The sequence below is a fragment of the Egretta garzetta genome, unplaced genomic scaffold, assembly GCF_000687185.1.
Source record: "Egretta garzetta isolate BGI_Z169 unplaced genomic scaffold, ASM68718v1 scaffold20, whole genome shotgun sequence".
NCBI lineage: Eukaryota > Metazoa > Chordata > Aves > Pelecaniformes > Ardeidae > Egretta > Egretta garzetta.
In genome coordinates this window covers 421,640-443,682 of record NW_009258388.1, presented here as the reverse complement: position 1 = coordinate 443,682, position 22,043 = coordinate 421,640, and the positions used below count along the sequence as shown (strand labels likewise).

Genomic DNA, 22,043 nt, shown 5'->3' with positions numbered 1-22,043 from the left:
TTGACATACCCTTTTGAGGTGATAAAATTCTGTAACTAATGCAAAATCTTTTGGTTTGGTTTGGTTTGGTTTGGTTTTTTAACCAATGTAGTCTGCTAAAACCGAACAGTTTTGAGTTTTACTTGCCTTCCACCCCTTGACAGTCTGAGAGATATACGCTGCCTTTTCCAACCTCCCAATTGCGTTGTAGCCATCACTGCTTCACCATTCACTGAAGTGGGTTAGAGATGCATTATTTTAGAAGCACAAAAGCAGCAATTAGGAAATCTGTTATCATCTAGAAGCAAACAGTGATGATCCTGAATTACACAGGAAAGCAAATTTTGATACCTGCTGACAGAAAGAATTACTCTCTCTCTAAAGGTGCCAGTTCAGACTAATAAAGACTTGGACTGTGATGCTGAACTACAGTTTTCACTGTTGTATAATACATCAGCATTTCAGTTGCTTAACTGCACTTTAGTTGTAGGATCAGGGCTTTTTTATTTTCATGTTCTCTAAATTCAATCAAAGCTATAATCTATAATTATAAACTTAAAAGTGAAAAGTTACGGTAATGTAGCTTTATAAAATTCTGCAACTCTTTCTCATAGGAGAGCTGCAGCATATTTATTCATTTATCACAGCTATTCTTTATTTATAGGGCCAAAAAGTAGCATCAAACCATCAGATATAAAATCTCTGTCTTTACTATTTTTAGATTTAGAAATTATTTGATTCTCACTATGATTGCCTAAAAATTTCCTGAGGTTTTGTTTCTTGCATTCACTTTTGGTGTCTCAAATGTACCCAAGACTTCCAAGACCTGATCTTCTTAAAAAGGTGTCCCTGCTCCCTGCAGGGAGGTTGGACTAGATGACCTCTAGGGGTCCCTTCCAACCCAAAACATTCTATGATTCTATGAAGTATCATAACCTTTTAGGCCATCTCTGCAGTGACTTGGAGAACTTGTGCTAAACTTTCAATACACTTATTATTCAATTATTTTAACTGAAAAAGTCCTCCACCCCACATATATGGAAGGACTTAAGTCACAGCAACACCCATCCCAACCATCCTTAATGTCCAGGCATTCACCATGGATCCCCCAAACTCCCAGCATTTTCCTGCACAACATGAGGAGAGACTTACGTGTTGAGTAATTGGACTCACATAGTCCAGCACACTGAGTCAGATCGCGGACCACCAAAGCTAGTCAACAGGGAACTCAAAAGGGAGGGGTGCATGTGTTGAAACAACACCTCCCCACCTGCACAGCTGTAGAAGGGGTGTCAGGATTTTAGGTATCTAAATCATTTCAGCAGTAAAAACGTTGGTGTCTGCATACCCTCAGATGTCAAAGTGGATTAGGCAGGATTTTGTAGATCATATTTTAGACCTTGGTCAGCTAAAGTTGAAGTTTCAGCTTAAGTGTATTACTGTTAGGGTTTGGGGTTTGGGATGGTTTTTTATGGGGCTGGTCATTTGCCTTGCTTTGGTTTCTCAGTATGTGAACTAAGGAGAAGGTTCAAAGTGTTTAAAGATTACTCCCAAAGGTCAATCCAATCCTTTCAACATGTGGAAGTGCTTTGGGATGGCAAATGATTTCATTGATGTCCTAAGGTTAGAATATGTGAGAGTCCCAGATATAGCACTTGGCAAGCTGTTGGAATGAGGTAGAAGGAAAAACACCATCTCCCTGTCCACATATTCAGGCTAATGGGTCCTGTATGAAGCAGAGAAATGTCAGTTGTTCAAAGTGGTGTCTGTATTTGATAAATACACTCAGTCTTGGCCTTGGCTGGGCTTGGAGACAATGTACACTGCAGCAATTCAAGCTGACTCTTCTCTCTCTCCTGACTGCCTAGAGAGTTGAGCAGAGCCAACTTTAGAAAATAGACCCCTGGAAAAATGAGCACTTGCTTGGGACAGCACTGCTGGAGCTGGCAGCCCACACAGAGCCCAACGTGTCAGTGCTAGAGCCCTAAAAAATGGCCTTGCTCTCATCATAGAATCATAGAATCATCTAGGTTGGAAAAGATCTTTAAGATCATCATGTCCAACTGTTAACCTAACCCTGCCATCCTGCCACTAAACCATGTCCCTGAGCACCCCATCTACCCGTCTTTTAAATACCTCCAGGGTATTTCCCTGGTATCTCCCTGCAGCCAGGCTGTTTCTCACAGCAGCAATCTCCTCTCCCACACCCAACGTCACAAGTTCCGCATCTCCAGGGCTCGAGAGTTGTATTTGTACCCTTGGGATGGCTAAATGCAGCCTGCCTACACGGCCATGAGCCCTGACCCAGCTATAGAGGGGAGGATGAACAAACACCTCCCTCCGTCTCATCTGCCCTGTTTCTTACAGCACTTCCAGAGCCACAGACCAGCACAAACCATTATACCATCAGGTCTGACCCCAGTAGAAATGTAGGTTACAGTTTGCTCACCCATTTGCCTTTTTAGTCTAACGCATAACTTTATCAGTTTTTTAAGCTAACAGAGTTAGTGAATCTGAAAATGGCTAGGACCTTTGCAGATGGATTTTGCTAAGTAAAATTTGGCAAATTTTGTTAATGATGCACTTCAGCAGTAATATGTTCCTTATTCTCCCTTTCTTTAAAGGGCATGAAATTAGTGAATCAGCTTTAACTGTATTTCTTGTGGGCATGTCACAACCTCAGTGTCCTTTTAATTTTGTAGCAGCCTTCAAAGTGTGTTATTGAGATTCAGTGCTGAATTTGAAGGAAGCATGAAGTGTTTTTCTGGACTTTAGCACTGACACTTACTCGCACCTAGCAAATGAAAAGCTATTAGGAAACAGCTCCTCTGGAATGACCCCATATATAAAGAAGTGTTAAGAAAAAAGGACTTTTTTTGCAGTGGGCAGGACTACCGTAGCAGTTCTGATGGCAGAAATGGGGCATCACTCTTTCTTTTTCTGTTCGCATTTCAAATGCCGGTGTCACTGTAGTATCTAGGCATCAGAAGGAGAACTGGGAGGACTGAGATTAAAGCAGCTGATCTGAGCTGGGTTAAATACTACCTGCACTGATGGCCTTGCAATTTTTGGTTCCAGGCATTTCTCAGGAGGAAGGGACAGGTGCACATTTCAGTACTTTTTGATGCATAAATATGAAGAAGGTGGTATTATAGGAAAATATAGGCCCATAAATTTAGTTGTTTTCAAATTATCTATGTATTTCAGTCCAAAGGAAAAACATCTCAAGAACACAAAGTAACAGAACTATCATTAGTACTTCAGTATTTTTTAATATCAAGCAGAGAGCAGTAGCTTGAACCCTGAACTTCCATCACACACTTTTTAGACAATTTTTTAAGATGTCTTGTGGTTTCAACATGTCTTCAAGAAAAAGAGAGATTATTAAGTTCTGAATAAATTCACAGTCAGTTAAAATCAGTTAAATTACAAGCGCAGTCTGAAGTCAAAACACAAGCTATAATATCATCATCTGACCAAGCTGTAGTCATCCAAGTATCTCATGAGCTGGTGTTCAAGTTGCAAATAGCTGGATGCTGTGCTAGAGAGAGTCAGATTTTCAACTCTCTCTTCTCACTCTCCAGATCGGTGTCTAAATCTGGGAGTTACTCCCACACCTCACATAGAGTCTGCCTGGGATATGGTTACTTATTAAAGGGAAAGCTGCCATTTCAGCTGCTCCGATGTAGACCATTCATATCTTTGGCCTCGCCCAGACGTAAAACATCGAAGAAACTAAATTACACTCTATGTGCACTGTCTTCAGTGTATCCACCACACATGAAGAAGACCTAGTAACAACCCTTAAAATCGTAGTATTCTGTCTGTATGCGGAGGACTGACACCGTATGAAGAGAAATGCAAGCTTTTTGTTTTTAAGATCACCTTTCCTATTTGCCAAGAAAAAAATATTAAATCTGTTATAATGAAATATAAGTTAAACAAAGCCCTGCTCAGAAGATGATTATTTACTAAATAAATCCTAGAGCGGGGGAATTGAACAAATATGACTCACATAGAGCAAACAAATCCTACACTGGGATAAATACTTCAGAACTAAACTCCACTTTAAAAAACAATAGAAGTTTGTAGGAGCCTTAGTTCCTCTGAGGATCTGGGATTTTAAATCACTGAGAAGTTTAAAGATGTACTCTAGGTGAAAGAAATGAGCAAGAAACAAGCTACAGAATAAATCTGAAATGCAGTCTGCATGTAGGCGTGTCTCTTCTCCTGATATGCGGAATATCAGCTGCAGCCAGTGAAGTCATCGGTATGTGGGAAGACTGAAGAGCCTTATAGCACAGCAGTGGTTCCCAGCTGATTGGCAAAGTAGCCACTGACACTTCACAAACTCAGTAGGTGGTGCCAAAGAAGCTCAATGGGAAGGGAGTTAAAATGCATCAGGTAAGAGGAAGAAGGGAAAAACACCAAACACAAAAGCCTAAACCAAACCACCCTGCTAAGCCAGCTTGAAGGTAGCTGCTGTCTATGCAAAATGTGGGATGCTGGAAAGGTCAGATGTTATTACCCAATGAAAAGTTAAAGGGCTCTGAATAAAATGAATTAGTTGTTGTTGCAAAGCATCTAGACATTCTGGAAACCGAGCCAGCGCGAATGGCAAATGATCAAACAAAAATAATGCTGAGATTTCTGCTAGGAGAAAATGAGACTATTGCTGTCTTACAGTATTCTCACATAGCTCAAACAGCAACAAACGGGGAGCAGACCTATAGGTCATAAATGCACAGTAAAGATTTATTTGCTTAAACAGAGATATGGTGTGATCTGGTGTGATGTGCCTCCATCTTTTAAGGGAGGAGACCTTTCGTGCTGGTTTCGCTCCTGCTCTTTCACTCCAGACTTGCTGAGGGGGAAATGTAGACCTTCCTTTTGAAGCAGGCAGTGAGATAAAACATTGAGGTGCAGGGAACATCTTCTTCTCTTTGCTGGCATCAGTCTGCAACATCTTACTCTTCAAAGTGTCACTGACTCACTGAAATGGATTTTGTACACCCCCTCAAGTTAGTCTTCTAGCTCGCGTTGGTAGATTTCCCGGGTTTAGGTTGAATTATGACTCTGTGTTGCTGGAGCATTGCCTTTAGGTTGCCAGTTTCAAGGAATTAGAGCTTGTCTCCAAAACTTCAACTTTTCCTCTTGCAAATGAAAACTCAGCCTATTAGGCCATTCAATGAGCAAGCAGAATGTGCCAGCAGGAGGGACCATTGACCAGGCTGTCCTTTCAGAGAGGAGCCTCACCAAATGATACACCTCTAGCTGAATCTCTGCCCAACGCTGGTCCCATGTTGCTGGTCAGCAGGTCACAACGTTTTACAAAGCTACCAGCAGAGCTGTGGAGGAGAAGAAGGTGTGGGAGGTGGTTTCGTACCATTCTTATTTAGCTTAAACAGGTCTGGAGTTTCTGGGATCACCTACCCTAAGACCAAGCTATGGCTCCACCTATTTAAAAGAAATGGTCCAGTCCTCAGTGGGCTGGGAAAATAGGGTGGCTTATTGCTCATACAACAATTTCACAGCTGCTTCAGGGATAATTAGACTTTGATACATCTCCTTCAGTTTGGTGGGATTTTACACTGAATGCTTGACTCATTAATAACTTCAGTGCATCATCCCACTGCCCCTAACATGGTATCTCATCATTTGGAAGAAGGAATGATACAGCGAAAAACTGCTTTCAACATTCTTTTTGCAGACTGAAAGATATTTGGTAACACACTATAAACCTCCTTTCCTTTCCTGAAACTGCAGGAGACTGGGTCTAGCTATCTGGCTTTTCACATAGTCAGTGCTGAAATGTTCAGGTACCACAATAAAGAGGGCATATATTTACCTAAAATAATATATTAATGTGAAGTTTTATTAGACCTCAATTTTCAGGACATGCCTTACACTCATTAATTTAATATTAATTTGCATTTAGCAGCCCTAATGATTATATAGGTCAAGAAAACTGAAATATTTTTATTCTCTGTTTTTTTAATCTCCTTAGAGTACGCTCGGTTTGAGGCAAAAATCCATGACCTGCGTGAGCAGATGATGAATCACAGCATGAGTTCTGGGTCCGGCTCCCTGAGGACTAATCAGAAGAGGTCACTGTATGTCAGGTAAGCAGAGAGAGCTTTCTCATGGGAATATGTTGGCAGCTACCTTGTCTATGCCTGACTTGTGTGTTGTGGGTTCGGCAAGGTAGGAAAGAAGCTTGAAGAACTGCATCGAATTGAACTGAGAAATGCATCAATCTTACAAGCACAGTATCATTAATGTGAAAATTGGATAAAGCCCTATTGCTTAATCCGATCATTTCGAGCCATTTTCCGAGAGCATTATACTTTTATAGTGATTTGGTTTGAGGAGATGAAGATTTCTTACCAGTTGTCAGCTCTTTTGATATCTGAGATGGATATTGTGGTGTAATGACACATTGCATTTCTGTGTGAGGTTTTGCCCAGACATGGAATGATTATTCTCCTAAAGAGTACTTTTCCCCCAAGACCTTGTTTTTTAAAAGCAAGGACTATTATATGTTATTCTAAATGCATGGCAATCTGTTGCTATCCCCTTGCATATGTTTACCCTTCCACATGCCAAAGAATTTACCATCTACCTAGCAAGATCAAATATGCAGATGAGATGCTAAACAAGCTGATGTACGTAGCTTAAATGGCATAGTGAATAACATAGGAACTGCCTAACTGTGAGCCAGGCGGTAGCAGTGGTTATAGCTTTGCTTTGACTGTGCAAGTCTATTGTAGTCATTGCTGGGTGAAGACTGAGGGTTGCCCAACTGCCCCTAGCAAAGTTCTTGCCGTCACTCACGCGTTTTGGGACTCAGGGATACTATGGGACTCCATGCCAAATATTTTAATAATCTTAATAATTATGATTCTCTAGGCTTTTCATTTTCATTCCCCCCCCTCCCCCCCATGCTCAGCGTATAATTTGAAATTCCTGACAATCATGAAGTAGAGGGAAGCAATTTGTCAGCCTCCAGGCAGTGATAATTATTCATGGGGGAAGCTAAGTCAGGTGATAACATTGCAGAGATCCAATTAAGGCTAAATTCTACATTTTATCATTATGCCCTCAGCATGAAGGGGTAAGGTAGCAGGAAGGGAAAACTTCAATGTTAGCATGGATGGTCTTATTCTAGTGGGTAGCAACCACATGAAGTACTAATTGGTACTGCTGCCAGGCAGAACAAGGACTGAAAGGATATGCATCACTGCTACCAGTGATCTTGTTGTTGGGCAAGGTCAGGTTGGCAGTATCATGGTTTTCAATGCATCACTAACCTTCTCTGACCTCTCCAGCTTTGTATTTACTTCTGGAGCTATTCCACCTTCAGCAGGTATTTTCCAGACCAAACACAGAGTCACTTTGTTGTCAAGAGCTTTGGTCAGCTCCCTGTCATGGTTTAACCCCGGCTGGCAACTCAGCCCCACACAGATGCTTGCTGGTGGGGCTGAGAGAGAATCAGAAGAGAAAAAGTGAGAAAACTCATGGGCTGAGACAAAGACAGTTTAACAGGGAAAGCAAAAGCCGTGCATGCAAACAAAGCAAAGCAAGGAATTCATTCACCATTTCCCAAGGGCAGGCAGGTGCTCAGCCATCCCTGGGAAAGCAGGGTTCCATCACGCGTAACGGTGACTTGGGAATACAAACCCCATCACTCCGAACGTCCCTCCCTTCCTTCTTCCCCCAGTTTCTATACTGAGCATGACGCCATATGGTCTGGAATAGCCCTTGGGCCGGTTGGGGTCAGCTGTCCTGGCTGTGCCCCCTCCCAGCTTCTTGTGCCCCTGGCAGAGCAGGGGAAGCTGAAAAAGTCCTTGACTGGTGTAAGCCCTGCTCAGCAACAATTAACCATCAGGGTGTTATCAACATTCTTCTAGTACTAAATCCAAAACACAGAGCTGTACCAGCTGCTAGGAAGAAAACTAACTCTGTCCGAGCCAAAACCAGAACACTCCCTGATTTTGGATTTTATGAAAAGCTACAGCCATTGGACATGTAGAGATAGATCCATATCTTTGAGATAAGCCAGGAACCCAAAATGTGGGGAACAATGGTGCAAGAAGCCCAAGCCAGCAACCGCAAGTCAATTCAAGCGTACACATAAAGGGCTAACACAGGGTCCCAAACAACATCCTGGTCTGAGCTGCAGCAAAGCTCAATTAGCGCTGTATCAGCATTGACCTGACCCTGCTGAGAACTGAGGCTTATTAGCTCGCACACTGAGCCAAGCTAATATATCTGTGCTGCATCTGGACTCGCCTAATTCTTCTATATAGTATTGCTCTGTGTGCCCGGGTGAGCCTGGTTTTCTGCTAGTTCATGAATTCTGGATGTGGTCTGTCTCACTAAGATGCTATGTCCTGGTGCTTCACTGCAGGAATCTTTGATGCCTTAGCTGCATATCTAAATATCACTTCCCAAACTGTAAATGCAAAAACTGTTCCTTTATTCCAGCAGCGTTCCAAAAAATGCCCCAAACCTCTCAAGCAGAAAACCTCAAAAGCCTCAGTCACTTTCATTAGCATAAATTTTTCGCAGTCAAACCCACACAATTGGCTGTGTCCAACTCTGAGCCGTCTGTTTGAGAGGCTCTGTATTTTACATATTATTATAATGTGTTTGTAGAGCAGCAGCGCCTGCAGCATTGTGCTAGGCACTGTTAGTTCAAATCAAATACGCTAATTACAAAGGTAGCTTATGTCTGCGTTAGGCACTAAGGAAAAAATAAATGTGGGTTCAGGATGTGCTTGTTTTCAGAGCCCGAAATTTTCACTTTATGGGTAAACTCTTTACAGCCAGGGAACCATGTACAAAGTCTGGGATTTAGCATCTTTTTTTTTTTTTTTTGTCTTCTTACAACTCAGGGCATTTCTGTTTCAATGGAGTATTTTGGTCAGCATGTGCAAGAGACCTAGAGGCAAATTACCATATGTTGCAAATCTATAGCTGCAATGCCAAGTTTATGATTCAAGTTTGCTGTTTTCCTTTCTTCAGGATGTAGTGATTTTGCTGTCCTTCACTGAGTACAAGCATAGTCATTTTTTAGCCAGAGAGCTTAATCAAAGTACACAACTATGTTCTAAGCAGCACAGGGAAATAAATTAAGGTCCATATAGGTTGTAATAATTGAAAATAAGTGTCATTATCTGCTCATAGAAAAGAGGGTGAGAAAAAGCAAAGCTCTGAAAACAGATTTGCCAGTGGATGTGGGGTTCACTGGATGCAGGGTTTTCTTCTTTACCTTGCAGTTTTTGATTTCTCCATCAACCCCTATTAAAATAGCATAACATTTTTAATTGAGGTACAGAAAAGGAGTTATAGTAAATGAGCATGTCCAGAGCATCTCCAGAGGAGAGCAATAAAGCTGGGGAGGGGTCTGGACCACAAGACTTACAAGGAGCAGCTGAGGGAGCTGGGGTTGTTCAGCCTGGAGAAGAGGAGGCTGAGGGGAGACCTTATCGCCTTCTACAACTGCCTGAGAGGAGGTTGTCGCCAGGTGGGGGTCAGCCTCTTCTCCCTGGTAACAGGCGATAGGACAAGGGGAAATGGTCTGAAGTTCTGCCAGGGGAGGTTTAGGTTGGGCATTAGGAAAAATTTCTTCACTGAAAGGGCTTTCAAGCATTGGAACAGGCTGCCCAGGGAAGTGGTCAAGTCCTCATCTCTGGAGGCATTTAAAAGCCGGGTGGACAAGGTGCTTAGGGACATGGTTTAGTGGTGGGATGACAGGGTTAGGTTAATGGTTGGGCTTGATGATCTCAAAGGGCTTTTCCAACCTAAAAGATTCTATGGTTCTGTGATTCTAAGAGAGTGTGTGCCTGGGATCAGAGAGAGGGGGATGTCATCATGGCCGGGAGCTGTCGGTGGTCCAGCAATGTGGGAGACCTGATCAGAGCGGATGTGTGGGCAGCGAGGAGCTTTGGAGAGATGAGCAGGAGCTGCTGTGGACAAGGGAAAAGCAACGGATGTCATCTGTAGGGACTTCTGTAAAGCCTTTGACGCGTTCCCCCCCAACATCCTTCTCTCTACGTTGGGGAGCTATGGATTTGATGGGTGGACTGTTTGGTGGATAAGGAATTGGTTGGATGTTCGCATCCAGAGGGTAGTGGTCAATAGTTCAGTGTCCAAAAGGAGACCGATGAAAAGTGGTGTCCCTCAGGGGTCCATACTGGGACCAGTGCTCTTTAATATTTTCATCAATGACATAGACAGAGAGATTGAGTGCACCCTCAGCAAGTTTGCAGATGACACCAAGCTGCATGGTGCAGTTGACACACCAGAAGGATGGGATGCCATCCAAAAAGACCTGGGCAAGCTGGAGAGGTGGGCTGGTGTGACCCTCCTGACGTTCAAGAAGGCCAAGTGCAAGGTCCTGCAGCTGGGTCGGGGCAACCCCCGATATCAGTACAAGCTGGGGGAAGAAGGGAATGAGAGCAGGTCTGTAGAGAAGGACTTGGGGGTACTGATGGAAGAAAAGCTGGACTGCATCAAAAAAGCGTGGCCATCAGGGTGAGGGAGGGGATTCTGCTGCTTGACTGTACTCTGGTGAGACCTCACCTGCAACCCTACAGCAAGCTCTGGAGCCCTCGGAAGAAGAAGGACATGGAAGTGTTGGAGCGGATCCAGAGGAGGGCTCCAAAAATGATGTGAGGGCTGGAGCCCCTCCCCTACAAGCACAAGGCTGAAAGAGCTGGGGTTGTGCAGCCTGGAGAAGAGGAGGCTGAGGGGAGACCTTATCGCCTTCTACAACTGCCTGAGAGGAGGTTGTCGCCAGGTGGGGGTCAGCCTCTTCTCCCTGGTAACAGGCGATAGGACAAGGGGAAATGGTCTGAAGTTCTGCCAGGGGAGGTTTAGGTTGGGCATTAGGAAAAATTTCTTCACTGAAAGGGCTTTCAAGCATTGGAACAGGCTGCCCAGGGAAGTGGTCAAGTCCTCATCTCTGGAGGCATTTAAAAGCCGGGTGGACAAGGTGCTTAGGGACATGGTTTAGTGGTGGGATGGCAGGGTTAGGTTAATGGTTGGGCTTGATGATCTCAAAGGGCTTTTCCAACCTAAACGATTCTATGATTCTATGATTCTATGATTCTGTGATTCTATGAAATGAGGTAAAATTTACTATGAAGATAATGGGTTGAATGTGAGATTGGAATTAGTTGTCTGAAAGCAAATAGAAGTCACACTTAAGCAGCATATGCAACCACAGGAACGCGATCAAGAATTATTTGTTCAGAAGAAATTGTGTAGCTCTAACATGATGTTTTAATTGTGCATAGTCTTTCTGATTTTTATTATTTTTTCTTTCTTCATCCCAGTCTGTCTTTCTGATGCCTCCTGGAATATTTCCCAGGAATTTCCTGGAAATTTTTTTTCAGCACTATCTGTTCCTTTGGTATCACAGATCCTATATTTCTGTTTGAGATGTTATCAGAAAGTCCATGACACTAAAGGCAAAATATGAGACTTGAGGGGAGGACAGAGCAGTAGAAAATGCTGTTTACTCTTTCGGGAGCCCTCTTCATCTTTGTCACTAAATCTCTCTGTTGAAGAAAAGAAATACAGAAAGAAAAGCAGAAAGTGAGAGAACAGATACGAAACAGCAAATTTTATTATTTATAATATATTTGTTGGTGAAGGTGAATGAAGTTAATTTGAATTCAATAACTGAAATCAAAGGCTAAATAAATTTCTGCTATTTTCCTCTTTAATTCATTGGAATTCAGCCATCAGCTCATGATTAATGAGAAAAGTAAATAAACCCATCATCAGCTAAAAGCCGTGCTATATACATACATGGCGGGGGGTGTTAGTGTTTCTTATGCAAATTCATATCTTCCTTTTTATCTTTTTGGCTCAAGGTTTTTAATTCTGCTCTTGTAAGGCTATATATTTGGTTGTCTTGAAATAGATACACGATTTGCTTTGTCCTTTTAGGTCCAGTTCCATAGTCAAATTTTTCAGGCTACATGTGGTTACTATTGATACTCCTAGGAAATGCCAGATCATGCTATTAAACCCACAGGCTATGGAACATGACAGACTTTTGAAGAGCTAAGCATCAGAGAAGTACAGTCCTTTAAAAAGTCTGGTGAATGCAAGCAGCCATTGAAACTTTAGTATAAAATTGCCAAGCTTTGGAGGAAACCAAGAGTTTAGGCATGATGAAGGGGGTTTCCTGTTGATTTACTAGATTCCTCCTGAGCTTAAAGTACTTCTGCTAGATTTCTGAGGGTAAAAGTAGATACTTCCATAATTGCTACTAGATGTACAAAGGAAAGGTTTTGAGGAATCACCTGGCATACAAGAACTGCCTTATTACAGTCAGTTGTGGATTTACAGTTGAAAAATAATTAGATAAGCTTAGAGTAAACAGCCATGGCACTTCTTAGTCTGTATTCAAACCAGACAGCTTCTGAAATAATGTCTAAAATTAAAAATTCCAATTGTCCAAAGCCACAGACAGGTGCTGTGGATGTGTCTCACTCTGCAGAAACAATTCAAAAGCTTCACACACACGTTTCACTGCCACTTCACTGTTTAAAATTTGTTCAGTACCATCAGTGACCAAATATCATTCCACCTAATCATGGCTACTTGCTGCCCTGTATAAAGGGGCTGTTTGGGCTTGCTGAAACACAGATATTTCAACTTCAGCACTACTTTTAAATACATCAGCACAGTGCAAATTGTACAGTTGGCTATAAAGGTGGGCTGGATCCAGCTGTAATTTCAGAAGAAGTGGTTCTGCAGCTGCTTCTCCACCAACTGTCCAGGGAAAAACACTACAGTGGGAAGTGTAGCCAAGGGCAGAGCCTCTTCCCAATAAGATGACTAAGTTTAAGATTAATCTTTCTGTTCCAGTCCATGCTGCAAAAATTATAAAAGCAGTGCACAGTGCAAACAGGTCCCTCTTAGCCCACATTTTTGTCTTCTTCTAGCTGGAATTAGTGCTAAGCATTTCATAGCTTTGGTAGGTGTGTGCTGTACAAACAAAGTTTTGGGCCCCTCACTACAAGAAAGACGTTGCACTGCTGGAACATGTCCAGAGGAGAGCAACAAAGCTGGTGAGGGGTCTGGAGCACAAGGCTGATGGGGAGCAGCTGAGGGAACTGGGGGTGTTCAGCCTGGAGAAGAGGAGGCTGAGGGGAGACCTTATTGCCCTCTACAACTGCCTGACAGGAGGGGTTAGCCAGGTGGGCGTCGGTCTCTTCTCCCAGGTAACAGGTGATAGGACGAGGGGAAATGGTCTGAAGTTGCACCAGGGCAGGTTTAGGTTAGACATTAGGAAAAACTTCTTCACCAAAAGGGTTGTCAGGCACTGGAAGGGGCTGGCCAGGGAGGGGGTCAAGTCCCCATCCCTGGAGGTATTTAAAAGAAGGATAGATGAGGTGCTTAGGGACATGGTTTAGTGGTGGACTTGGCAGTGTTAGGTTAATGGTTGGACTCAATGAACTTAAGGGTCTTTTCCAATCTAAACAATTCTATGATTCTACAATTTTGCTTTGTTGCCCTCTCTTTCCAGAAAGGACTAACTAACTTATTTCACTCACCCCTCCTTTAAATTCTGACAGTAGTCACACTGCCTGTACAGTTTAAAGCTAAAGCAAATGATTAATGATCAACATACTGTCTTCTTAAGGACCAGAAAAGAAGAAAAAAAAACAAAACACCGCCCCACTAATACACTATTTAACTTACTTACAGCTTCAATTTTAGCAAGCTAATCTTTTCCCACTGCATTTCAAACAAAAACCAGCTTCTTTTGGGTAGGAGGAAGACAGTAACAAACTCACATCTCGCTATAGGAACCCTAATAAAAAATTCAGGATCTAGCACTCTGCCCTTCCTCCCCCACGCTTTTTTAAATAACACAGCCATCAGGTAGATGGAGTGAACAGTAGACTGTTACAGCTACTTTGAAAAACAACATGTACCTCCTGTGGTTTTAACATCCAGCAACTAATTCCCAAATGCACTTCCCAATAGCTCAAGGGAGAAAAAAGTGAGAATACACAACTCTATAGGAAAGATGGGGACAATCTTTTTAGCAGGGCCAGTTGTGACAGGACAAGGGGTGATGGTTTTAAACTGAAGCAGGGTAGGTTTAGACTGGATCTAAGGAAGAAATTCCTTACAATGAGGGTGGTGAAACACTGGAACGGGTTGCCCAGGGAGGCAGTGGAGGCCCCATCCCTGGAAACACTCAAGACCAGGCTGGACAGGGCTCTGAGCAACCTGATCTGGTTAGTGGTGTCCCTGGTCCCTGCAAGGGGCTTGGACTAGATGACCTCTAGGGGTCCCTTCCAACCCAAAACATTCTATGATTCTGTGATCCCCAGGGAAGTGGTTGAGTCCCCATCCCTGGGGGTATTTAAAAGCCGGGTGGACAAGGTGCTTAGGGACATGGTTTAGTGGTGGGATGGCAGGGTTAGGTTAACGGTTGGGCTTGATGATCTTAAAGGTCTTTTCCAACCTAAAAGATTCTATGATTCTATGATTATGTGCTAAAAATGAGTGTGTTCTGGTTCATTTTTTATTGTGCCATGAGGAGCAGAATGTGAAGATTTGTCATAGCAACTTAGCAGCAGATGAAAGGAAGTCAAGGTTGAGGTACTTTGGGTTGTTTACCCTGATTTCCAGCACAATGAATTCTCCATTAGGCATTCAAGACATTTATACACATTTCCTGAACTTCTTAGAAACCGGCATGATGCCATATTGCTTAGAGAGACTTTGATTTTCAACAAATTTCAGAAATTCTCACTTGGGATCGTTGTTGAGTTACAGTTGAAGTTTGGCTGGGGCATTTGTGAAGATTGAATCTGGCATCCAGGGCTGGTTTTATGCAATGTCTGTTACAGTCACAGAAACTCCATAGGCCAGTGAGCATCAGGTCAAGGCTCCATGGGCAAAATTCTCCTGGGACAGCTACAGAGCAGGTTGTGATGCAGTCTGAAATCCACATGAGAAACACAATTCTTGGAGACATGCTAGTAGTGAAATCTGAATCTGTGATAACATCAGACTGGGTGGTGGAAAGCTCTGCTGCGTAGATCTGGAAGAAGATATGTGATAAGGATATCATTTCATTAGGGCTTTTCATAGGGAGGCACTGAGGAAACCAGAGAGAGAGGTGTGAAATGGTCATACCTAAATATTCGTTGCAAGGAGAGAGAATATATACACGCGCACGTGTTTGTGTATAAGTCCAAGTAGATATTTATTAGTGTTAAGTACATGCTATGCCCACATATACATTGCAAACATCTTCACTTAAGCTAGGTGCCTAGTATCTCTCTTGAGTCAGTGGAGTGCTCTTGGCGCTTTCAGACTACAATTCATCTCATCCAGAAGTAGACATCTAAAATTGCTCCGGCGAATCGTGCCCTAAAAATGTCTATTTCTCACACTTGAGTGGAAGGAGCCTCAGGTGATTAGCTGAGATGTAAACATCTATATTAAAGACACTTAAAGTTGTGTGACCTGAATCCCACCCACATGGAATGTCTTTCTCTCTCTCTCACACACACACACACACACAGAGTGTGCATATACATATCTCAAAGAAGCTGCAACGTCAGGGTCTCTGGCTGTTGTCTGCTGCGCGTTTCAGTAAGACACTGCAACGTAGCTTTGGAACATTGTCAGTCCTGTTTAAATAGGCTGGGTTGTTCCCCGTATTCTTATTCCCCAGGATTCCTTCTCAATTTACTTCCTTTAGCACTACTGAGTTCTATTGAGGATACACACCTGTACAGTCCATGGTCATCAAGCTGGGTGAGTTCATGACTCCAGCTATGGCATCACACTGTACGTTTCTTTCAGCTTCAGAGCACTGTAGGTCAATCTGGATTTCGGGAGACTGAATGTGGGTGCGTTTGGCACCTAGGCAATATTGTTTGGTTTTGATGGGGTAACAGTTAGATCTTACATAGCCGTGTCTATACTTTAATGGCATGATAGAAACTATTAGAACTCTCTTTACTGAATGCTAAGTGGAGGAAAGTGGAACTTTAGTAGGTTTTTTTCATTTACCTTGGAGTATTCTTAGGCAATTTAATGGTCCAAATTATAGTACAGAATGGAAACATGCATTCAGAAAATCTGTCCTAAATGGCAGAATACAGAAAGCTGGGGTTTATGATAGCATTTAGCAGACATGTTTGGAAATGGTCAGACAGGGATGCACATAACCTGCACTCAGGAAATGGGCTGTTGCTCTTGAAATGACATTTCAAACTGGAAAATTGAAACCTGTCTGGGACGTTACTCGTTTCACATATCCTGGTTAAGTATGAGTCTCTGAATATTCAATTATTACATTTTAGCTGTCCTTTCTCTCAATATAGAGTCTTCTCCAGATCCTGCTGGCACCAGTATTCTCACTGGCTTCAGCGGGAGCTGATCAGATTCAGAACCAAGGAAATATAGTGCAAATCTTTATTTTCAGAGCAAGGTGGGTCACTCTGTGTGCTTTTCCTTTTCCCCAGATGGATGTTCAGGAGCTGAACCAGTATAGCTGGAGACCAAATCTTGTCTTTGGCATTGCAAATATAACATTTTCTTATGAAACAGACTGTTTATGTGCTTGGAGGATCATTTTTTTGGCATTTACAAAAAGTACCATGTTCCTAATCCTGCTGCATTAAGTACAGATTAAATGAGAAATTTAAAAATTCCACTAAAAATTGAAGAATGGAGAATATCCAGAGAGAGGCTGGGGTTTTTTGAGGTGGCCTCTTGCTGATGTCAGCAGAAGCTGAGAGCTTTTCAAACTTTTTTGTATTATGCCCCGGAAGATTTCATAGATCCTTAACTGAAGTGCCTTAAGACACACAGCAATGTTGCCACTCTCAGCTCAAAGATGGATGTGAGAATTATTAATCTTGGAGTATTCACAGTTCAGAGGCCTTCAGGCTTATAGCTTGATGGCATTTAGGTTCTAAAAAAACCCACCCTGAATTGTGATGCTCTAAATATAACAATATGCCTCACCTATACCCCAGGACCACAAAAATCGATTTGATATAAAGTCAGCAGAAACTATTACCCACCTAACAAGCTACTACAGTTTTTCCTAACACTTCCTATGTTTCTTACTCATCTTATATTTTTTGCAGTGTCAATACTAATGAACTACTAAGGAAAAATGAGGTTCTTTAGCAACTTTTAATAACATTTCACAGTAAAAGAAGAAGCAGTTAATGGAGGGTAAAACTGAACATGTAAACACATCAGTCAAAAGAGTCTCATCTCTGCTTCTGACACAAGCTCGCTCCTTCACATCTTTATGTTTATCAGATCTGCTAGTCTTAGGTACCCGGTAAGAAACGAGTCCAGCTGATTCCTTCCTGAGATGCGGTCCAATGCATCGCTAGCTGAAGCATGAACCAACAGCCCAGCAAGTCTTTTAGCAAGGGGTGTTTCTCCAGTTGTGCTGAAAAGGGAAAAAAAGCAGATTTATTTCTATCTGATTGTGGCTTTGCAAATCATTGAATACTTTGTGTTCAAGATTAAGAACTAATGCACATGGTACCGAGCATCTCAAAGGATTGAGCCCCGTGTGAATAAACTGCAGCCTACAATAATCTCAGATAACAAGCTCTGCCTAAAGTTCAGAATATAAAGCAGAATATAAAGCAGCTCCTTATCAAAGCCATTCTTGTCTAATTCATCTTATCTTTACATTATCAGTAAAACTTTTTAGATATGAAATAACTGGCTGAGACCTGAAATCTTGTCCTCAGTCCTGAATTATTAATACCTGCTGAAACAGCTTTTCTATTAGCAGCTTCAGTGGGAGTAAGGAGTACATACTCCTGGCCATTTTCCTTATTGCTCTGTTTCATAAGTTATTGAAATAATGTCCCAGAACAGGTAATGTACTTTACATGTAATGTCTGCTCTAAAGAAGCAGCACACCTTTTTCTTTTCTTAAGAGATGCCTTAATATCTTCCCATTGCACGTATATTCTGTTTTCCAGTTCCCTAATGGGACTGCTTGTTTTCTGGTTCAGAGCCTCATCCAGCGGGCAAGTGCCAGCTAAAATAATTTCCAAGCCAGAAGACGATGATGAAGAACTTGGCCACATGCGGGAATAGGATTTGTTTGAAATTTCAATGACCAAGACAGTCACAGCCTCAGCCAGTCTCATTACTAAGCAGAGACTCAGAACACGATCCGTCAGTGCAGGGGGAGGGAATGACAACGAAGATAAACTGTCTGTGGCTTAAAATGGCCGAAAGTGAGTCAGCAAAACATGCATTTAAGCTGTGTCTGTTCTATGTGAAAAAACCAGCCTTATCCAGCAAACAATTTCATATGATGTTTCCATGTCAACAGCTATAATAGAGCACCACCAGTTTGTGCAGTTCTCAACTGGAAAAGTACAAAGCAGTAAGTTAGAGTGTGAACTTAGAGAAGAAAACCCATTGAAATAAAAGCTTGTGGGAATAGAGTCAAAAGCTGGAAATCTAAATATGTGCATTGGCACAGCACAAGCTAGCAGAGGCTCTTAGCACGGTGGCCAATGTGAAAGAAAGAGGTAAGACTGCTTGGCCCCTATTAAAGAGTTTTCTACCTTAAATCTTATATGGAAAAGTTATAAAGACACTGTAGAACAGGGTCTTCAAATTAGCTGCATTGGAACAAAGCTGAGAACAGTGTTGAAACAGGACATAACCCTGCTGGAAAGAGCAATGGGGATTCCCATTTGAAGTGCTTTCTGATAAAGATAAATGAGGGCGATCTTTCGTCTCATCACAAGGAAGTCCATCTATAAGAAGGGAGCCTGGCCAAGTTAAGTGATGAGGCTGAGGGAATGCCAGTGGGCTTTGCTGACCCTTTTATTTCTCATCAGAAATAGAAATGACTGTACTAACTATGGTGATCATGGGAAGGATGTAGGGACTTTCTTACCAGACATGGGGTTCATAGGGATCTCCTCAGCAGTTTCATTTGGTCATTGCCCTCCACGCCACCCTTGTAACAAGGAACAAAGGCCTGCAACAGAAAGTCTGGGGCCTCCCAGGCCTTGCTGGTATCATGTTGAATAGATCCTGGCTTAAATGCAGCTAGTTTGCTTAGTTTGCTGTGAGTGGTGGTTGTGTGATGCTGGTTGATAGGGGAAGATGCTGCCCAAGGCAACCCAGCTCAGTGTGGGGGTACTGGACCCAGCAGACTGATGTGCAAGTGCGGGGCTTGCACTGCTTGCCCTCTCTCTGTCCCTCTCTCAGACCAGCCTCGACAGGTGGGATTTGATCCTCTCTGAATGTGCCTTGTATCCAGGGACTAAAAAAAGGTTTCAGAGATTAGCATGTCTCTGTGTGTCTTTACATATATATGTGTGTGAGTATACCTGCATTCTGCCATGTCTCCAACTTCATCTCTTGTCAAGACTCTGGTTGTGGGTCACGCGTTCCTTACAAGTACTCACTCTAATTGCTTTATCTACAAATGTAGCAAATAAAAGAAGACTAACAAACAGAGCTGTCTTGTGGAGTTTGCCAGATGTTCCTCACTAAATAGGAATTAAGATAATGAAACATTCACCTGCTTTCCATAAATTCCATTTCTTTCTCTTATGCTTTTCAATTGACCTTGCAGGCAACCCCATTCCTTCACCCAATACATTGTGCTGCGATAATTATCAATACACCTGCTAACACCACATAATGCCTACTGGTATACAAACCGCTCCTTACAGAGAAGGCAATGGTGTGTTGCTATTTCTGCTCCCATATCTTCCTCTTACTTGTTCAAAAGGGTCCTGGTACAGTGGCCAGCAGCTGAAAGCTTTGTGAAAAACTAGGACAGAAACAGTTGCTTGACCGAATACAAAGATTTTTTTGGTAACTTTGTATTTCTAACGACTTAGAATTTAGTTATGCCAGGTTGGAATAGGTTTTACCTTGGCATGCTGATGATGATACGTGTCCTCTCCGTTTCCAAGAAGTATCAATATTCCTTTCTTTTTGGAAGCCAAAGAGGTCTGTAATTTTCCCTTTTAAAAAGCACTGTCTTTGCAGACACGCTTTTTCTTCTTGATGTCCTTGAGATATTTTAGAATCCAGGTAGAGGTTGCAGTGACTGACTGTTGTAATTACTCCTTTCTGCAGAGCCTGTAAGATAAGGATCATAGGTTATCAATCACAAAATGGAAGCCCAGCCTAATGGCCTTCAAGCAGTATTTTGCCACTTCCTTGCAGATGGTTCAAGATACAAAGCCACAGTTCAGTCCTTTCATCTGTTCCCCCCTGGACCCAGCCAGTCGGATTTTGTTTGCCTGTCAAGATCCGTGTTGCTGAGAATATTTCAAGAACTATTCTTGTACAAGAAGTAAAGTTTAGATTTGAAAAAAAGTCTGTGGTTTCTTCAAGTATTTCTGTACAAGGAAACAGATATCTATGTGAGCTCATCTTGAAAACAGGTTCACTGAGACTAAACAGAATCAAAAACCTTTTCACCAGTACTGCAGGAAACATGGTAGAAGCAATGTTTCTAATGTGGTTTGCAGGTTCAAGATGCAATCATGCTTTCAGTATAAGCACTGAAAGTAATTTTGTCCTTTCTACACTGGCAGTCAGAGCATTGCCACATCCACGACAAGAAGGCTCTACAGCTGGGAGAAGCTGTGAATGTAATGTCCTGTGAGATGCTCTGGAAAGCACATTCGCTCTCTGAGTTATTCTGCCCCCATATCTCAATCAGATGTGACATTACAGACAGATTTTTTGACATCCGCATGTTACTAATTTAATAGCAAATTTATCACATTATTAAATAACTTAGATTTCAATACTGTATATTGGTGTTGTTTTGCACTCTAGTGTCTGGTCCTGATTTCACACCTGCCCTTCTTCACAGAAAAAAGGATGAGCTACACTGGCATTAGCATGGTCAGAACTAGGTCCCTAAAGCCTCTCCTAGAGTTATGAGGAATGGCATGATTTCAGTCCACAGCACTTCAAATCTGATTCACATGAGTTTCATTCTGGCCAAAGTTAGCCCCAACTAAAGAGCAATTAGAGTCATCAGTCTTTACCCTGGTTTCAAGTCAGAATCATGAGATGTTCTGGGCATAAAAATCAGAATTCTTCCTTCATCATTGATATTTGCAGGTGGATTCATCTTGAGTGTCTCGTGGCCTTTAGCAGACCTTTCAGCAAAACAGAACTGGACCTGAATTTTCTTGTTGAGTCTCTGGAAATCTAATAAGCTACTTACACTTTAATAATTAATTAGAACATCAGTAAGAAAAACAAAATATGAATTAATAGAAGTGGATCCTTACATGCTTCATATCAATTTCTGTGCTGGGCTTACTATCCAGACAGATCTAGCAGTTACTGCTAGGAGACAACGGGTCAGTTTGAAGTCCACAGCTCACAACATCTCCGATGCAAGTGCAGTAGCCATAGGCGTTCAGCACAGGTTATAAACTTCCCTGCACAACAGAAATGAAGCCTGGCAGACAGGCGAGATTTGCTGGTTTTGTGGCAGATAACTGTTCTTTCACGTAAAACTCATGTCATTCAGCAAATGCCTGAGAATTGGTTTCAACATGTGAATGATATGTTGGCTTTTTACATAGGCCAAAAATTAGGATTTTATTATAGCTACTGTCTTAATGTAATCATCTTTTACTTTCTTGATGCTTTCAGGATTGTGTATTTTTAAACTTCTACTTCCATTTATATTGTTGTTTTCTGCTAAAATTCAGAAAATGGCTAAACAGAACATCATTAAAAATATAGGGACTTCTTTTAACTTCCTTGTCCTCAGTAATTTTGCCTTTGTCTGTCTTCTGCACAAGTAGTAGACAGTGATTCAGTTAACAGTTGTCACCTAGAGGGTCCCATTAAGAATATCAAAACAATTTTAAAAGTTTACATAAAATTCATCAGATAGTTTTGCCTTCAATGAGGGTTGCAGCAGCTTTGGCTGCCCCATTAAGAATATCAAAACAATTTTAAAAATTTGCATAAAATTCATCAGATAGTTTTGCCTTTAATGAGGGTTGCAGCAGCTTTGGCTA

At 42.1% G+C, this 22,043-nt stretch overlaps 1 protein-coding gene across 7 annotated transcripts in view; it reads left to right on the top strand.

Annotated features, from left to right (window-relative positions):
- Window positions 1-22,043, top strand: part of DLG2 (discs large MAGUK scaffold protein 2) — a 698,848-nt gene that overhangs the window by 586,731 nt on the left and 90,074 nt on the right. For 6 of the 7 annotated variants that reach the window (XM_035897884.1, XM_035897901.1, XM_035897894.1 and 3 more), the window contains one exon: window positions 5,987-6,101. In XM_035897884.1, the coding sequence (XP_035753777.1) occupies window positions 5,987-6,101 (115 nt within the window). Of the gene's footprint in view, window positions 1-5,986; window positions 6,102-22,043 lie in introns of those variants that run through there. The other variant, XM_035897910.1, reaches the window with a different exon arrangement.